Genomic DNA, 17275 nt, shown 5'->3' on the forward strand with positions numbered 1-17275 from the left:
ATCAGAAGACGACAAATTCAGAAGAAGAATTCAGAAGATGATGACAACAATACATGAACCTATGATGCTTGACCCCTAAAAAGAGTAAACCCGATGCAACACCGTCTCAGCAAATTCACTTAAAAGGTCATCTGCTTGCCTGGGGTGTTGTTGAGATGTCTTCTCTGCCAAAAACACAAGGAACTCAGTTATTGACCAAGATACAAATCTGCACTGCAGCGGTTTGTTTTTTCCTTTAGGTTAAAGAGTTCACTTTGTGCCGTCATACGAGCACTGTCACGCAAATAAACTGCAAATCTAATTGTTTTTCTAAATTAAGCCAAGAAATTCCCACAATGATTTCCATACACAATACTTCATTCTGTAGTCACTGTTTAAGAACAAATGGCAACTTAATTCATTTGAACACTGGGCCATGTTTTCCTTACCGCAGCCCATTGTGTCTGTTTATACTTTCTACTGAACATGCTCTTTGCACCAGTCCACTATTGACATGTGTTCATGTCAGTGTGGTGGTCAGGTTGCCAAAACACCATAAGCCTTCCAGCAGTATCATCAGGAATTCATTGTGCGGCTTTCAGCAGACACGGATTTGGGCAATAAATTTCCTGAGCTGAATGGAAGCTAAGATCCGTTGAGTCCCATTGTTCTTTGGCTGACCCCTCCCTCACATATCTGGTGCATGACATCAGTTACTTCCTCCTGTAACCCCCCATGCCTGCTTTGGCCCCTCAGGGCCTAGTATTGAAAGTTACAGACAGAAAAACACACACCTGTCTTGTAGACTGAGCCACACAGTACTGTACAGAAATGACTGGAATAGATATGACTTGTATACTGTATAATGATAACATGCCATTTAAAATGTAAGTTGACTATGACTGACTGAAAGAGGAAACGTGTTCATAAACGAATGCAATTTTTTTTTATAATATCTGTAAAAATGGACTAAAAACACTAATGTTTTAAACACATATGGAGTAATGTTTGCTAAAAAGAAATTCATATAAATTACATTTGAAAATATATTAAAAATAGAAAAGTTATTTAGAATTCAATATTCTCTTGAATGTGTTTCGAAGACTGACATGGAAGAAGATTGTTGAATAATTGTTGATTTTTTTTGTTGTCTTAACGCACAAAATATATTGTCATAGCTTCATATCATTACGATTGAACCATTAATGTCAAATGGACTATTTTAATGATGTCCTTAATACCTTTCTGGATCTGAACATGGTAGTTGTGTTGCTGTCTATACAGAGTCAGAATGCTTCAAAAATATCTTAATTTGAGTTCCAAAGATGGACAAAGGTATTATGAGTTTAAAACGTCATAATTAATGACATAATTGTAATTTTTGGGTGAACTATTCCTTTAAGATTTAAGCACTGACTCATTAACATCTGACTGTATTCCAATCATGCAAGCGAAAAACTAAATAAGAGTAGACTTGAGGAAAGAAATTAGAAAAAATAAAGAAAAACAGAACAGCAGATTACAGTGAAGTTCAAAGCATTGGCAGTAAATTCTGAGACGGGTTGAAGGTGGGAGGTCATGAGCGCTGGCCGTGTGTCCCGCAGCAAGCCCATGGAGATGAAAGAGGACAGAGCGGTGGTCAGACCGGAGGGGCTGGGTCACAGTCACCCATCTCCCAGCATGCCGCACAACGGACACCTCACCCCAACCCTGACCCCACAATGCAGCCAGGACCTCACTCTCAACCCGGAAATGAGCTTCCTTCCCTAAGCCTCACCCAGCCAAAAAACACAAAACGACAAAAAGATACAAAAACGCTGGCTTAATCAAACTGGGGCACTCAAATGTGACGCAAAATCCAGTTGGTCAGGATGTTCAAACAAAACAATATATTGACAGCGCCACACAATACAATCAAATCAAAATAATCACTTTTAACCTGTCAAACAGATTTTACATTTTGACATTCATTTCCATGCGTGTTTATAAATGTTTTTAACCTCGAGTTTTAAAATGGCAAACAAAATAGGAGAATAAACAGTATTGCTTCATACATCCCCTATGTTGGAAGTCTGATTGGAATGGTGATTCCTAAGGTGAACCAGCTGGGTTTAGGAAGTAAGTAGAGAAAACATTGAGAAAAATCCAGGGACGGAGTATCTTAATGAAAACCACAAATATGCTCTCATACATAAAGCATGGGTCATTCAAAAGTTGACCTCCTTTCGTTCGGAAAAACCCACACATGCTCTAAGGGCTGTTTTCACAGAGCTTAATCAAACTGCCTCACATGAATCCAAACTGAGAATCCAATAGACTTCTCATTAAATGAAAACTGCCTTGACCAAACACTGTCAGGAATTCAGACAGAGAGATATATCTGCCTTAGGCCAGGCAATATTGGCTTTTATAGAGCAAAAACATGAAGGCAGAGGAATTTGGCATGAGTGCTGTTTTTGAAAGACCTAACAAGGTCATAGATCATAGGTTCAACCGTAATCCTGGATCCTATTAGTAACCGAAACATTCACTTACCAGGCAAAGGAAGTAATAAAAGAAAGTAATGTGAAAAGGCAGTGGATGGCATCAAATAAGTGAAAGCCATCAAACGCATCTGGTAGGAAAGTGCAGACATGTACATAGAAGGGAAATAAGATGTGCTTCCATCAGATTTTGAGGATAATCACTTACAGTTCCAACTAAAGGGTAGATAAACCCTGCCCCGATGCTGGCGCGGACGTCTCTGATCGGCAGGATAAAACCGGTGGGAACACCTTTTTTCTCAGGCATATGAGAGAGAGACAGGTGGGTCTTGGCCATGCAGATGGGAAGAGCACCAAAACCCTGTGAGAGATTTACAGACACAGTTAATATCCACAAGAGACATGAACATCGTTGGCTCTGGCCTCTTGACATCCGTTAGCCGTTATGTTGTGAGATGCACTGCTTCACTGAATGTAATTCAAACCCGCTGGGCCAAGATTATATAACCATTTAATATCACTGAGCACGTAGCTCATGAAACACATTTTCAACCATCATCAAACATCAGAACATGTAAAATTAAAAAAAAAGTGAACAAATGCAAACATTAAACACTGTAAATGTCATTAGAGTTGGCAGATTTCCATGAATCTGTTCAACATACTGGTTTCAATGAATGTAAAGATGAATACTGCATTTTTTAACTATGTTTTTGTTATATTGGTGCATATAAATGAAAAAAATAGATGAATATAGAAAATTAAAAATATTGGTAACCTTTAAGATTTAAATAAAAAAATACAGCAAGCAGGGATTACTGGGGTTCAAGCGCTTTAAAAGGAACCCCTGGTATTAAGACTTGTATAGCTTAATATAACTTAAATGATGTCTACTACTAAAATATGTTGTAGAAAACCCATGAAAGATTTACGTTATTTAAAAAATTCAAATCGCTATTTACATATTATGGGCTATAGGTGGCATTATAACGGCCATAAAGGTTAAAAAACCACAAATTTCTATGGTAAATTACCTGAAATTGCCAAAAATGGTCTTTTTGGTCATTGATTTAGGCTAGGGTTTTCGTATTCGCTTGAATTCCTTAAAGAGAACTGAGTATTAGGACTTGTATGGCTTAACATAACGTAAATGACGTCTCTTACTAAAATATGCTGTAGAAAACCTATAAAAGATTTATGATATTTTAAAAATCCATCATTTTATACATATTTTGGTCTATGGGTAGCTCATTACTTGAGCTACTGGCACTGAGCAATGCTTTTTTGAATGCAATCGGAAAATAAAATACTGATACAATGACCACAGCTACTTAAAGAGCTTACAGGTGGCAATGGATATAAGCGTAGGTTTAAACCAAATACTGTACCATCGATTTTCCCCACAAAGAGTCTAAATACACCCGGATATCGAGTGAAATTCATGCTAAGAAACTCCTTCAGTGGCTGCTATCGTTTGTAAGCTCTTTCAGTAGCTGTGGTCTACTAAAAGTCTCAAAGTGATCAGGGCTGATATAGAGAGAACAAAGATGCAGGTCTTTATGAAGTATTATTCATCCATAAGCATCTTCCCATTCTTTTATTCTCTTCTTATCACTAGAAAAGCAGCAAAGTCCTACATCGCTTCTCTTGTTGCCCTTTGACTGAAAATTACTTGAAATTGACTGAAATTGTATTCCGAGTTGTGTTGCGGTGGAGCGCAGATGGTGCCAGGAGCGCACAGAGTGCAACTTTTCTTTGTTATCAAAATATCCAATAACCAAATAGAGCATTTTTGGCAATTCCAGGTCATTTATCATAGATTTTTTACAGCGCCACATATAGTCTAATGTCTATAAAAGTGCTTCTTTAGAATCATATCGCATGTGCTTACCGAATTTTCTGAAGTTCCAAGTTTTCATTTAAGAATTATAGGCTTTTGGGTATATTTGGCAACACTTTATTAATAATGATTGAACTAGAGAGTCTTCTGAACTGAACTGCAGTGGTCTTGTAGAGATTGAGCGAAAAACTGAGAACTAGTTAGCAAAAGTAAGTTTTTCAAATAACCTTGAATAATTAACTAGTGGTTCTTGAGGCAAAGTTGTTCAAAAAGAGGAGATCTATCATATGTGATCTATCATATCGCCATCAAACCACAGAGTTTCGTTCCAATCTGCCTCTATTAACCTTGTCTAATAGGTGCTCAAAATTCATAGGCCGATGGTGGCCATGTTTTTTGAGATACACAAATGTCCTCATAGACATTTTCAAGTAGATTGGACTAATGTTGTTTTTTCCTTGTTATAGCGCCACCAAGTGGCAAAACTTCACATTTTTTCACTGTGACCAAAAAAATATATCTTTTCGTTCAAGCATTATAGGCATTTAAGTACAAGCAGCTCCACCCATTACAAACGTTTTGGCATCCCATCACAATGGTAAGTCAATAGTTCAACTCTTCAAAGAATCTTTTTGCACTGGTTTGGATCCAAAATACCCACAAATTTCACCAGGATGACATTTGAATCCGGTTTGTCCGTTGTGAGCCAAGAATTTTAATAATAGAAGAGACTTGAGCCTGTGACTACTGGCTTAGGAGTTATAAGCAATTTCGTACTTCTGATCGCTGTAGCGCCACAGTCAGGCCGATTGGGGTGAGCCTTGGTGACATTGTAGACGGTGTGAGTACTATCATTCCTCCAAGTTTCAAGTCTCTACGACTTATGGTTTGGGCTGCCTGATCACTTCTAGGTGAAGAATGCTGATCCTTGACTATTCTAACAATTACAATAGGGTTTTACCACTTGAACCCCTAAAAAGCTCAAATGTGACCATAAAACCAGTCATAAAGGCATTTTTTTTTTTTTTTTGAGATTTTCACATAATGTGGAAGCTGAATAAATAAGCTTTCCATTGATGTAGGGTTTGTTAGGATAGGACATATTTGGCTGAGAAACAAATATTTGAAATCTGTAATCTGAGTGTGCAAAAAAAATAAAAATAAATAAATACTGAGAAAATCGTCTATAAAGATGTCCAAATGAAGTTCTAAGTAGGGATGCAACGATTATAGATTTTGGTTGTACGATTATAGTCTGAGGAAAAATCACGGTTTCACGGTTATCACGATTATTATTCATTCATTAATTTCAAAACACTATTAATTAAGAAAAATCACACGAAAACTCCTTATATTTTAAAGTGTTATTTGTTGCTGCTCAGTAACCAAATACAGCACAAAATAATTATAAAAAACAAACAATAGTCCATTTCCAGTCCAGTAACAATTTTACACTGAAAATAAATAACAGAATAATGAATAAATAAATATATAAAAAATAAGAATAAATGAAAAAAAAATAGTATTTGTCTAAATTAAATCTTAGCTACATATTAGCTAAGTATTTCCCTATTAAAGAGAACAAATGTAGTTGATGAAGTAGATGAACTTTGACTGGAGTTGCAATAATGATATAAGATAATTTTCAGTATTTAATTACATTAACAAGTATATTTCTAGAATTTATAATAATATTAATGTTATCATTATCAATATAAAACACTAAAATTAACTTAAATTAACTGCTGGTTTCATCAGCTTTCATCCATACATAATCATTTTAATAATTTATTATAATTCGTCTAACAAGTCGTTTGTTTATGTTGCACTGAAAGCTGTGCACAACTCTCACCGCTACAGTGTTGATTCATTAATATTTAATTCTCTACCAACGTATTCAGGGCTCTACGCTTACTTTTCTTGTGAGGAGCACTTGTGCTGTTAACTTAAATTTAGGAGCACACTAAAAAATTTGGGGCACATTCTAAACAATAATCCAAAAATCTGATAAAAAATGTGCCTTCCCATTACGAGGTGATATTTGACTCCTTAAAGTGATTTACAGGGGAATTTAACCTTTGTTTTTATCTTTTCATATGTTTAATGAGGCTCAGAGTGCAATCAAATTCCTAAATTCATGTTGAGATGAATGTTTTAAATCTAATTTTTTTATTACAGAAATATTAAAGATTTAAAGATCTGCCAGCAGGTGGCGGCAAGACACTGATTTAATTACTGAATCATATCATTAATTTGATTCGTTCGAACGCATGGTTCATTCAGGAATAAAGCGAGTGACTCTATTTATGAATGGGAAATTGAATCATTTCACTAGATTCGTTTAAAAACGAACGTTCCTTAATAAACAAAACACCGCTGTGTTTTTGTCAAGTCAGTTGTGACTTGTTTCAGACTAATTTTGATGACGAAATAGAGCAAAATCAGGCAATAGTGTTATAGTCAGACAATGTAAGTCACTTAATAGTAACTTTTTGTTTATTTAACTGCTGTATTAAATCAATATCTCATTTACAAACTCCCTTAAAATTATTAAAATCTGTCACTCATCTTAGTTTGCGATATCACAAAGCTCTATTATAATCAACGACGCTGTCTATACTGCACAATCAGTCTCTTATTTACACTCTCTCTACACTTTATTTATGAAAGGATTCGTAACATATGTCTGTGATCTTCAATAACGCCCTGGTCATTCTTTGTGTAGCCAAAATAATCCCAAACTGTCGACTTCAGGCGCTTCTTCGGAGGAAACTCCGGTCTCTTATAAACTCGGAACTTTAAACTAGCGCACAGTTGCCAAAACTTTGTTTAGTTGCAGCAGTTTCGTTCCGTGCAACAGAAACGCGGCGTTGAGAAGCCTTTATGATTAATTAACCGTGACGAATTAAAGCACGGTTAATAGTGAAATCGGTTAAACGTTGCATCCCTAGTTCTAAGCAATGCATATTACTAATTAAAAATACGTTTTGATATATTTACAATAGAAAATTTACAAAATATCTTCATGGAACAGGATCTTTACTTAATATCCTAATGATTTTTGGAATAAAAGAAAAATTTATAATTTTGACCCATACAATGCATTTTTGGCTATTGCTACAAATATACCCCTGCTACTTAAGATTGGTTTTGTGTTTCAGGTTCACAAATATCAAAATGGTATATGGATTTGTTATGTTCAGTGGCAATGTACAGCCCCCTCTCACCTGTTGACTGTAGTAGTCTATTTTAGCCTGAGCCTCAGGTGAAAGCTCAATGTCATCAGCACCATAAACCTTCTGTGCAATAGTCCGAATTTTCTCCACAATAGAATCCTGTTAAAAAAACATGGCACAATAATTACACAATAATAACAGATCAAGAGAGTAAAAGATGTACAGAAAACATACGTATTGTAACTTTTTTCCAGCTCAAAAATGTAGCTTCTGCCTATCTGGTGGTCATAAAATCCCTCCATCCAGTTCTTTGCGTAGATGGTTGGGATAGCAAGTGTGCAGACCTCTAATAGGATAATAGAGGCCAGCCGGAGCCAAGAGCGGAGATTACCGCGCCTTTCATAGCATCACTTAATCAAAGTCACAACCTCTAAAGCTCACTAAGGTTAACGCAAACCAGCTGATGGCCTTACAGTCCCCCACCTCAACCTGACATATACACACTTAGTTCATCGTACAAGATACGATCATGTTTAAACCATCCATCAGAATCAATTTGCTCCATCTTGGAGGGGATTCTGGGGAGTTTATTAATGTTTATAGTATTTTTTTCACAAATAATTGTGTCTAGCCTCACCTGCAGATTGTACAGGAACTGGAAATTGTTCATCTGAGATGCAGCTTCCTTCACAGCATGTGCCAGCTCCACAGAGCCCCGCCCACCTCTGGACCAATGATGACACTGCACAGCAGCTGAGGCCCCAGAAGCCTCTGCGATGCGACACACCAGGTCGATCTCAGCTTGAGTGTCGGTCCTTCACAGAAAGAGAAGAGTCATTGGCTCCGACAGGGCAAATCGAAACGGCACAGGGCAAAGAACACTTTAGCTAAATAAAGTTATTATTTAAAAGTGGAAACACACACACTTAAGTGCAAATAAGCTCAATTTGTAGACCATCTGTGGCTGTTTTTCACCAGACACTTTTTACTGCTTGGTAATCTGGTTTGTGTCAACCATGGCTCTTTTCAAATGGTTTAATGAACCATAATTTTCAAACATGTTTTGGGAAGAAAATGGATGCTGAGTATGAGTTTCTTTAGATTTTATTCTTAGGCTACGTTTACACTACAGAGTTTCCATTTTAAAACATACATTTTGCTAGTTATGCCTGCGGTTTACACTACGACCCTCGAAAACAGACTTTCGAAAACGCTGCAGACCCCGTTTTCGTTTGTAAACTCTGGTAAACGGACCAAAACAGAGATTTTAGAAAATGATGACGTGTTTGCCCACATTCATTTTGCGTATCCTTGATGACTGTGTAATCCAAAAAAATCATGCTCATTTGTTGCATCTCATTTTAGAGGCTCATTTAAAGGGATAGTTCACCCAAAAATGAAAATTTGATGTTTATCTGCTTACCCCCAGGGCATCCAAGATGCAGGTGACTTTGTTTCTTCAGGAGAACACAAACAAAGATTTTTTAACTCAAACCAGTGCAGTCCGTCAGTCAAATAATGGCAGTGGATGGGCACCAAACCTTTAAAAGTAAAAAAAACAAAACATGCACAGACAAATCCAAATTACACCCTGCGGCTCGTGACGATACTTTGATGTCCTAAGACACGAGACGATCGTTTTTTGTGAGAAACTGAACAGTATTTATATAATTTTTTACCTTTGATACACAGCCAAGTCCAACTGTGCCGAGCACAAACTCATCATCCGGCTCGTTACATGTGTACACGCTCTGGCGTAGTATACGCAAGCGCCGTAAGGGGAAAATCAGTGAAAAGTCCCGGATGAGTTTGCGCAAGCAAACGTAATCTTTTAGCATTAAATCGGTTTGAACAATCAGGAAAAGCGCAAGTAATTATCATTTTGAATAGCCGCTATACCCACAATCTCTGTGCTCTGTGTAAACAATGAGTGTCGTTAACATGAGACAGATCTCATTTGCGTATACTACGCCAGAACGTGTACACATGTAACGTGCAGGATGATGAGCTTGTGCTCAGGACAGATTGACATTGCCGTGTATCAAAGGTAAAAAATTATATAAATACTGTTCAGTTTCTCACAAAAAACAATCGCTTCGTGTCTTAGGACATCAATGTATCGTCACAAGCCGCAGGGTATAATTTGGATTTGTATGTGCATGTCTGTGCTCATCCACTGCCATTATTTGGCTGACAGACTCCACCGGTTTGAATTAAAAATCTTTGTTTGTGTTCTCCTGAAGAAACAAAGTCACCTACATTTTGGATGCCCTGGGGGTAAGCAGATAAACATCAAATTTTCATTTTTGGGTGAACTATGCCTTTAAGAAAAGTAACCGTTAAACTGCAAAGTAAAGAAAAAGAAAATATAGTATTTCTACACCCCAAGGAATAACAGTGGATTTGGACTTGGAAGAAGGATTTGGGAACCGGCAAACTAATTAACTAAAGAACAACAAACAACAAAACGAAAGAGGCAGTCAAGTCACGGCAGAATCCAATGTGCATTTGTGTTTGTGCTCTGTTTTAGTAGTGTTGAGCATTGTATCCAATATCTGTTGATTTCTGGAACACAATGGCCAATCCAGCCGTTCCAGTTAGTCAGAATCAACTCACAGTTCAAACGAGTTTAGACGCAATGTAAATAAGAGATGAATTGTGTGGTGTAGAGAGAGATTCATTGATTATAGCAGAATTTTCTGAGATTGCGATAAACTAAAATGAGTGTAAGCCTTTCAGTGGTTAAGGGAGCACACTTAGTGCGCTTTCTTTGCTGTTTATAGTGCATTTTGAATTTGAATAAAAGTTTAGTTTTTCATGTTGCTAAGAGGACCAATGTGGAAACTTACTTGCTGCAAGTTTCAGGAGTGACAACCGCATATAAATGGGGGATTCTCTCGAAATCGCAATGACTGGTTTGATAATATATATATATATATATATATATACACATACATATACATATATACATACATACATACATACATATATACACACCGTATATATACACACCGTATATATATGGGTCGCCTCAATTTAAAAAGAAGAAAATAGGGTCGCTCTTAAAAAAAGTGTGAAAACCACCGGTGTAGACTGAGATCGTTTCTGAAACGCAGTGAAAACGCCAGTGTAGACGAGGATTGTTTTCATTTTAAAACGAAAATGCACTAGTGTAAACAGGGCCTTACTTGAAGGCGTTCAGAGCAACAACCACAGGAACTCCAAAGAGACGAGTGATCTGAATCTGCTTCTTCAGGTTACTGCAGCCGTTTGCAACCAGCTGCAAATTCTGATAGAAAGAAGTAAACATGGACAATTAATTAATTAAAAAGAAAACAACATTTTAGAGAAATTAACTAAACAAAAAATGGAAAGCAATGAAATCTAATAAAATGTTAGATCTGAAAGGCTAATATCAGGGTCTTCATAAAAGGATGAGTTGGTTTGTCTTGGAGAACGTCATCCTCCCACCAGCTGAGCTTTCCAGAGGAAACTTCCTGCTCTTTTTTTTCCCCCAACTCAATTGTCGCTCATGGAGCAGAACCAGTCTCAGAGAATAGCGATCAAAAGCTCAGGAGACATGCTTTGGTGCTTTCTGTTTCTCATTAGAGAACCGCACAATTAGCTTAAGCACTTGAGTTATTTTCTCAGCTGGGGTTGCTTTAGAGAGACTGATGAAAAGCAGGTACAGTATTTCTTAGACTACAACTCCCATTACGCCTCTGTGTCCCTAGCTTCAACAACACAGATTGTATTTACCCTGTTAATTGAATAACACAAACCACATTAGGGAGGAAGAAGGGAGCTGGAGGGGGGTGGAGACGATGTGTTCTGGGCCTTAGCCCGTGCGAGGTGGGGCAGACACTCATTCATTTACTCCCCAACCTTCTTCCACCCCTTTTTATTTTCATCCTGACTTTGGGGAGCAACATCGCCACTTATTGTTGGAGTAGGATAGTACATAAGTTATATAAAAAAAAAAAACTAAAATGAAATCACTAAATCATTAGCTCTACAAATATGGTAATTCGACATAAGATTAGAAAATTAACATTACTTACCTCATTGAGATACTCTTTAGGCAATGGTACACCAGCTGTAACCTTAAAAAAATATACAGTATATACAGAAAGTTGTAAATACATGAAATGTATTTTAACGCAGTCAGGCATATAAAGGGATATGTGAATGCGCAGCACACACACTTACATTTGGTCCACCTCCGTGCATCTTCAGAGCCCGTACTGTGGCTACCAGCACCACAACATCAGGCCTCAGCCCAGACGTCCGACACTTAATGTTGAAGAACTTCTCCATGCCAATGTCTGCACCAAAGCCGGCCTCCGTCACTAAGCAGGGAAGGAGAAGGAAATTGAACAATTAAATTGTTGAGAGCTTTTGCAAGTAGGGTCTTGATATAAAAACTGCTCTATTGTGCAAGATACTGAAGTAAACAAACATTCTGTATCAATACCTTATTATTATTGCACAAAGCCGGAATAACAGCACATCACTCGTACATGCTTTCTCACACGTACGCATAAACGCGACCTAAAGTTACACAGTAATCTAATTGTTCCTGCATTCCAGGGAGAGTTATTGCCATTCATTCATGATTAGGATACAATTACAACCATTCAAGAGTGAGCATTTAAGCACCCCATATGCGTTACTGTCATCATGAATGAGTGTGATCAATAGAACATCACAATGAAGTTCTGACAGCGGTGTACAAAACATGATCATTGCAAACAGTTTTAAGATTTGTAACAATTTTTCACTATATTTTACAAGTTTCGTTTGTTTAGTGTATTAGACATCTACTGTTTGTTTGAACTAGTCAGTATTAATGTGTATGTGCCATTGCACAATAAGCATGTGTGGAGTATTTCCACGTATCCATTTTTCCCAGAACCCTGCAAGCTTCCTGTGCTACTTCCCAGGCTTTTGGAGCAGGAGGGAACGGGAAGGGTAATATTGTTATTTCCACCAGAGAGGTCTGGCATGTTTTCTGAGGCTCTGCATGTCTGTGTGAGTGAGAGTGTGTATGGTGGTCTGGCATTCGGTTTTGAATGGAGTTAATCTCCTAAAGGTAAGTCTTTTGTTCAGGTCTCACATGCATCAGGTCTCGGTCACTTAGAGTTGGTTACTTTAATTACCATAAGATGGAAAGATTCACAAGTGTTTAAACAGAATTTAAGAAATCTCATCCTTTCATACTGATGGTCTACATGTCCAGTGTGTAAACAATGCTGCAGCTCTGGAAGACAAAAGAGGCTGATTAAGTTTAGGAAGGAAGCAAGAAAGGATAGAAAGTATGTTAAGGACAGAAGGAAGGAATGATTAGTAAAGAAAGCAGAAAGTAGCACCAAGGTAGGTAAGTTCAGGAAAGAAGGAAGGAATGTAGATAGGTATGAAGGAATTTATGTATACACAAGAAAAAGGAAAGTAGGTTTAGGAAGGAAAGAAAGAAGCCATGAACCATGAAATGCAAGAAATAAAGCAGGAAGGAAGGAAAAAAGGAAGGAAGACAGGAAGGAAGAAAGGCAGGACTGCAAAGAAAAAAGAAAGTAGTAAGAAAGGAATATATAGGCTGGAAGAAAGGAAAGAAGGAAAGTATGTTTAGGGGAGGAAGGAGGAAAGGAGGCAAGGGAATGTTTAGAAGGAAGGAAAGTTTAATAATTAAAAAAGGCAGGAAAAAATGTTTAGAAAGGAAGGAATGAAGAAAGAAAGAAATGTTTAGAAAGAAGAAAAGAATGTTTAAGAAAGAAAAAAAGGTAGGTAGGAAGGAAAATATTCACATATATGAAGAAGAAAGGTTTGTTTAGGAAGGAAAGAAGGAAGCCATGAAGGAATAAAGACATAAAATACAGTAGGCAAGGAATGTTAGGAAGGAAGAAAGGAAGGCAGGCTGGAGAAAGGGAAGCCAGGACTGAATAGACAGGAAAGAGGAAAGGAAGGATGGGATGTTTAAGAGAAAGGAAAGGAGGACTACAGAGCAAGAAAGGAAAGGAAGGAAGAAAGGAAAGGAAGGAAGGAAGGAAAGAAAATATGCATGCACAGGAAGGTATGTTCAGGAAGTAAAGAAGGAAGCCTTGAAGGAGGAAATGCAGGAAATAAGGCAGGCAGAAAGGAATGTCTAGGAAGGAAGGAAGTAGGGAAAAAGGGAAGACAGGATTGAATATACAGGAAAAAAGAAAGGAAGGATGGAAGGTTAGGGGAAAGGATAACAGGACTACAAAGAAAGCAAAGAATGTGAAATATCTTATTTAGGTCAGCACTAAACAAAAAATAGCATGCGTTTTGTAAATTTTAGGTCTTATTTTGGTAAATAATTAACATTTTGCAGATTCTGCAAGGTGTATGTAAACTTTTGACCTCAACTGTAGGTATGTTTAGGAAGAAAGAAATGAATATTTAAGAAGCCAAGGAAGGAAGGTAGGTTTAGAAACAGACGGATGAAGGAAGGTACAAAGCACTTAAACTGCAAATTTCATCTTATAAATCTGAATGGCCCATTTTATACTCTAAAACACTGACAACTATACAATACTCTTTTTAGTAACTGTGAAATCATTCTATTTTATGTTACAGATGAAACACATATGAAGGCACACCATGTGTGTGTGTTCTGGTATAGTTTGAGGAAACAAATATGTATAATGACATGGGTACTATAACAAACATGGTATATGAGGACACTTCCTGTGTCCCCATTAAACAAAAGACTTAAAAGTGTTTTTTGAAATTAAAAAATTGCAAGTAATTTCCTGTGAGGGATAGGTTTCGGTGTAGAGTTGGGGTAGGGCGATAGAAAATACAGTTTGTACAGTATAAAAACCATTACACCTATGGAGAGTCCCCGTAAACCACATATGCAAAAATGTGTGTGTGTGAGTGTGTGTGTGTGTTTTGTGAAACAGGCCAAAAAACCTACAAAATCAGAAAGTTATCCAGTTGTCCAAAGTGCTCATGACCTTGGGACCAACCAGGTGCCCTAACAAACCAAACCACCCCATATATGAAACACCCTCTAAACCAGTGTACATTACCGGGCCTCGTGTCACCCACACACCAGTCAGGTACAGATTTACAAAGGGAATGTGAGGCGGGGAGTGTGTTATTGCCCTTCAGGGACTTTCAGAGAATTCAGAGTTATCAGACCATCATCAGTCTGAGTCCTGGGCGCAGTGATTTTGGTTTGAGTAGACTAAAGGTTACTACCATGCAGCTCTATTATTCCTGAGTACTGCAGTGGTTTCATGTGAAGCGGCTCTGTTGTGTATAATCAGCTGATAGGCAGCGTCCTCCCTCTCACCCACAGCAAAAACACTACATACCACACATACCTTGGCATCAGGTAACGCATACACACGTCCCCCTACTTCACTGATATTTCGCAAAAGTCAACAACTCCCAGCATTCCTGCTGTTTGTTGAGGCTGATGCTCCAAGTCTAATATGGACTTCTTTGACTTCAAGAACAAGACAGAGCTGCTTCTCTTTCGCAATACACTAAATCAAACCATTCATTTTTTACTGTCCTCCACAGGGGCCTCTAGTAAGTTTTTTAGGGCTGTACAAATTTGAGAGTGAATTGTGAAGATATATAATATATGGAAGCCCGTCTCCACCATTAAAAAAAAAAGAAAGAAAATTCAGATTTTTTTTCTCATCATTACGAGTTTACATCTCTCAGTTCTAACATTTCTTCTTATAATTGCGTGATATAAAATCACAATTGCGAGTTATAAAGTCAGAATAATGGGATATAAAACTCGCAAATGCCTGAAAAATTGTCAAAACTGTGTCAAAAATTCGCAATTTGGACTTTTTTTCTAGCAAAAGCGAGCTTTCTTGCATTTCCGAGTTATCTTGAAAATCTGAATTTTTGAGAGTTATAAACTCACAATTGCGAGTTATAAACTCAAAATTCTGAGGAAAAGTCACAATTGTGAGATATAAACCCAAAATTCTGAGGAAAAGTCACAATTGTGAGATATAAACCCAAAATTCTAAGGAAAAGTCACAATTGTGAGATATAAACTCACAATTCTGAGGAAAAAAAGTCAATTGTGATATAAACTCAGAATTGAGTTATAAAGTAAAAATTCTGAGGAAAAAAAAAAGATACATTTGTGAGATATAAACTCAAAATTCTGAGGAAAAAAGTCACAATTGTGAGATATAAAGTCAAAATTCTGAGGAAAAAAGTCACAATTGTGATAGATAAACTCAAAATTCTGAGAATAAAAAGTCACAACTGTAAGATATAAACTCACAATTCTGAGGAAAAAAAGTCACAATTGTGAGATATAAACTCAAAATTCTAAGGAAAAGTCACAATTGTGATAAACTCAAAATTGAGTTATAAAGTCAAAATTCTGAGGGAAAAAAGTCACAATTTTGAGATATAGTCAAAATTCTGAGGAATAAAGTCACAATTGTGAGAGATAAACTCAATTCTGAGAATAAAAAGTCACAACTGTAAGATATAAACTCACAATTCTGAGGAAAAAGTCACAATTGTGATATAAACTCAGAATTGAGTTATAAAGTCAAAATTCTGAGGAAAAAAAGTCACAATTTTGAGATATAAAGTCAAAATTCTGAAGAAAAAAGTCACAATCGTGAGAGATAAACTCACAGTTATGACTTTTTTATTCTCAGAATTTTAAGATATAAATAACTCACAATTCTGAGGAAAAAAGTCACAATTGTGAGATAAACTTAGAATTGCGAATTATAAACTCAAAATTCTGAGGAAAAAAAGTCACAATTGTGAGAATAAGACATAGTTTGCTCATCTGCAATACGTCTATTGGACGTTTCCTATCAGATGTCAAATAGACGTCTATTAGATGTCTTTAAGATGTTTATGAATTAGAATGTATTTAAAACTGACATCTTACAGGCGTCTGCCAGACATTTGTACACAGCAGATGCTTTCCAGATCAAGAGATCTTTAACAGACATCTTGCAGACATAAGTGTGCTATAAACTCAAAATTCTGAGGAAAAAAAGTCACAATTGTGAGAATAAACTCAGAATTGCGAGTTAGAAAAAAAAGACACAATTGCGAGTTATAAACTCAAAATTCTGAGGAAAAGTCACAATTGTGAGAATAAAGAGTTAGAAAAAAGTCACAATTGTGAGATATAAACTCAAAATTCTGAGGAAAAGTCACAATTGCAAGATTAAAAAAATAGAGGAAAAAGTCACAAATGCAAGATATAAACTTAAAATTCTTAAGAAAAAAGTCACAATTGCAAGATAAACTCAAAATTCGAAGGAAAAAAGTCAAAAGTTTTTCTCGCAATTGCAAGTTTATATCTCGCAATTGTGAGTTTATATCTAAATTCAGAGAAAAAAGTCAGAATTGCGAATATGTATCACGCAAAAAAGTTGAGTTGAAAAGTCGCAATTACCTTTTTTTTTAAAAATTGTTTATTCAGTAGCGAAAATGGGCTTTAGTAAAATATTAAAATTAGAAACATTATCTTTTAATATTTCTTTGTTAAACTAAAAACAACTGTAAAATTGCAATACTAATATTTATCACTGTCTTAATTAAACCATCCAAAATTTATTTTGTTTTGTTTTTATGTTGAAAATACCTCTTCTTTTGTCACTGGTTTATAAACAATTACAAGTGTGGAAAGATAGTTGGGGCATATGCATGCTATAAGTGACCCAAACACAGGAGACACAGAGATAGTAGTTTTGTTTTAGTTTGTGTGGAGCAGCAGTTACAGTGAACCAAGCTACTGAGATGCTGAAAACAGTGTCATGAGCTAC

General features: G+C 36.6%; 1 protein-coding gene across 1 annotated transcript in view; it reads right to left on the minus strand.

Moving 5' to 3' along the window:
• Positions 1-17275, minus strand: part of mthfd1l (methylenetetrahydrofolate dehydrogenase (NADP+ dependent) 1 like) — a 62846-nt gene that overhangs the window by 3471 nt on the left and 42100 nt on the right. The window contains exons 21-26 of the mRNA XM_073853063.1: positions 11688-11827; positions 11540-11581; positions 10667-10767; positions 8116-8293; positions 7530-7637; positions 2671-2823 (exon numbers count right to left, since the gene is read on the minus strand). Coding sequence (XP_073709164.1) covers positions 2671-2823; positions 7530-7637; positions 8116-8293; positions 10667-10767; positions 11540-11581; positions 11688-11827 — 722 coding nt within the window. The remainder of the gene's footprint in view (positions 1-2670; positions 2824-7529; positions 7638-8115; positions 8294-10666; positions 10768-11539; positions 11582-11687; positions 11828-17275) is intronic.

The sequence above is a fragment of the Garra rufa genome, chromosome 13 (assembly GCF_049309525.1).
Source record: "Garra rufa chromosome 13, GarRuf1.0, whole genome shotgun sequence".
Taxonomy (NCBI): Eukaryota; Metazoa; Chordata; class Actinopteri; order Cypriniformes; family Cyprinidae; genus Garra; species Garra rufa.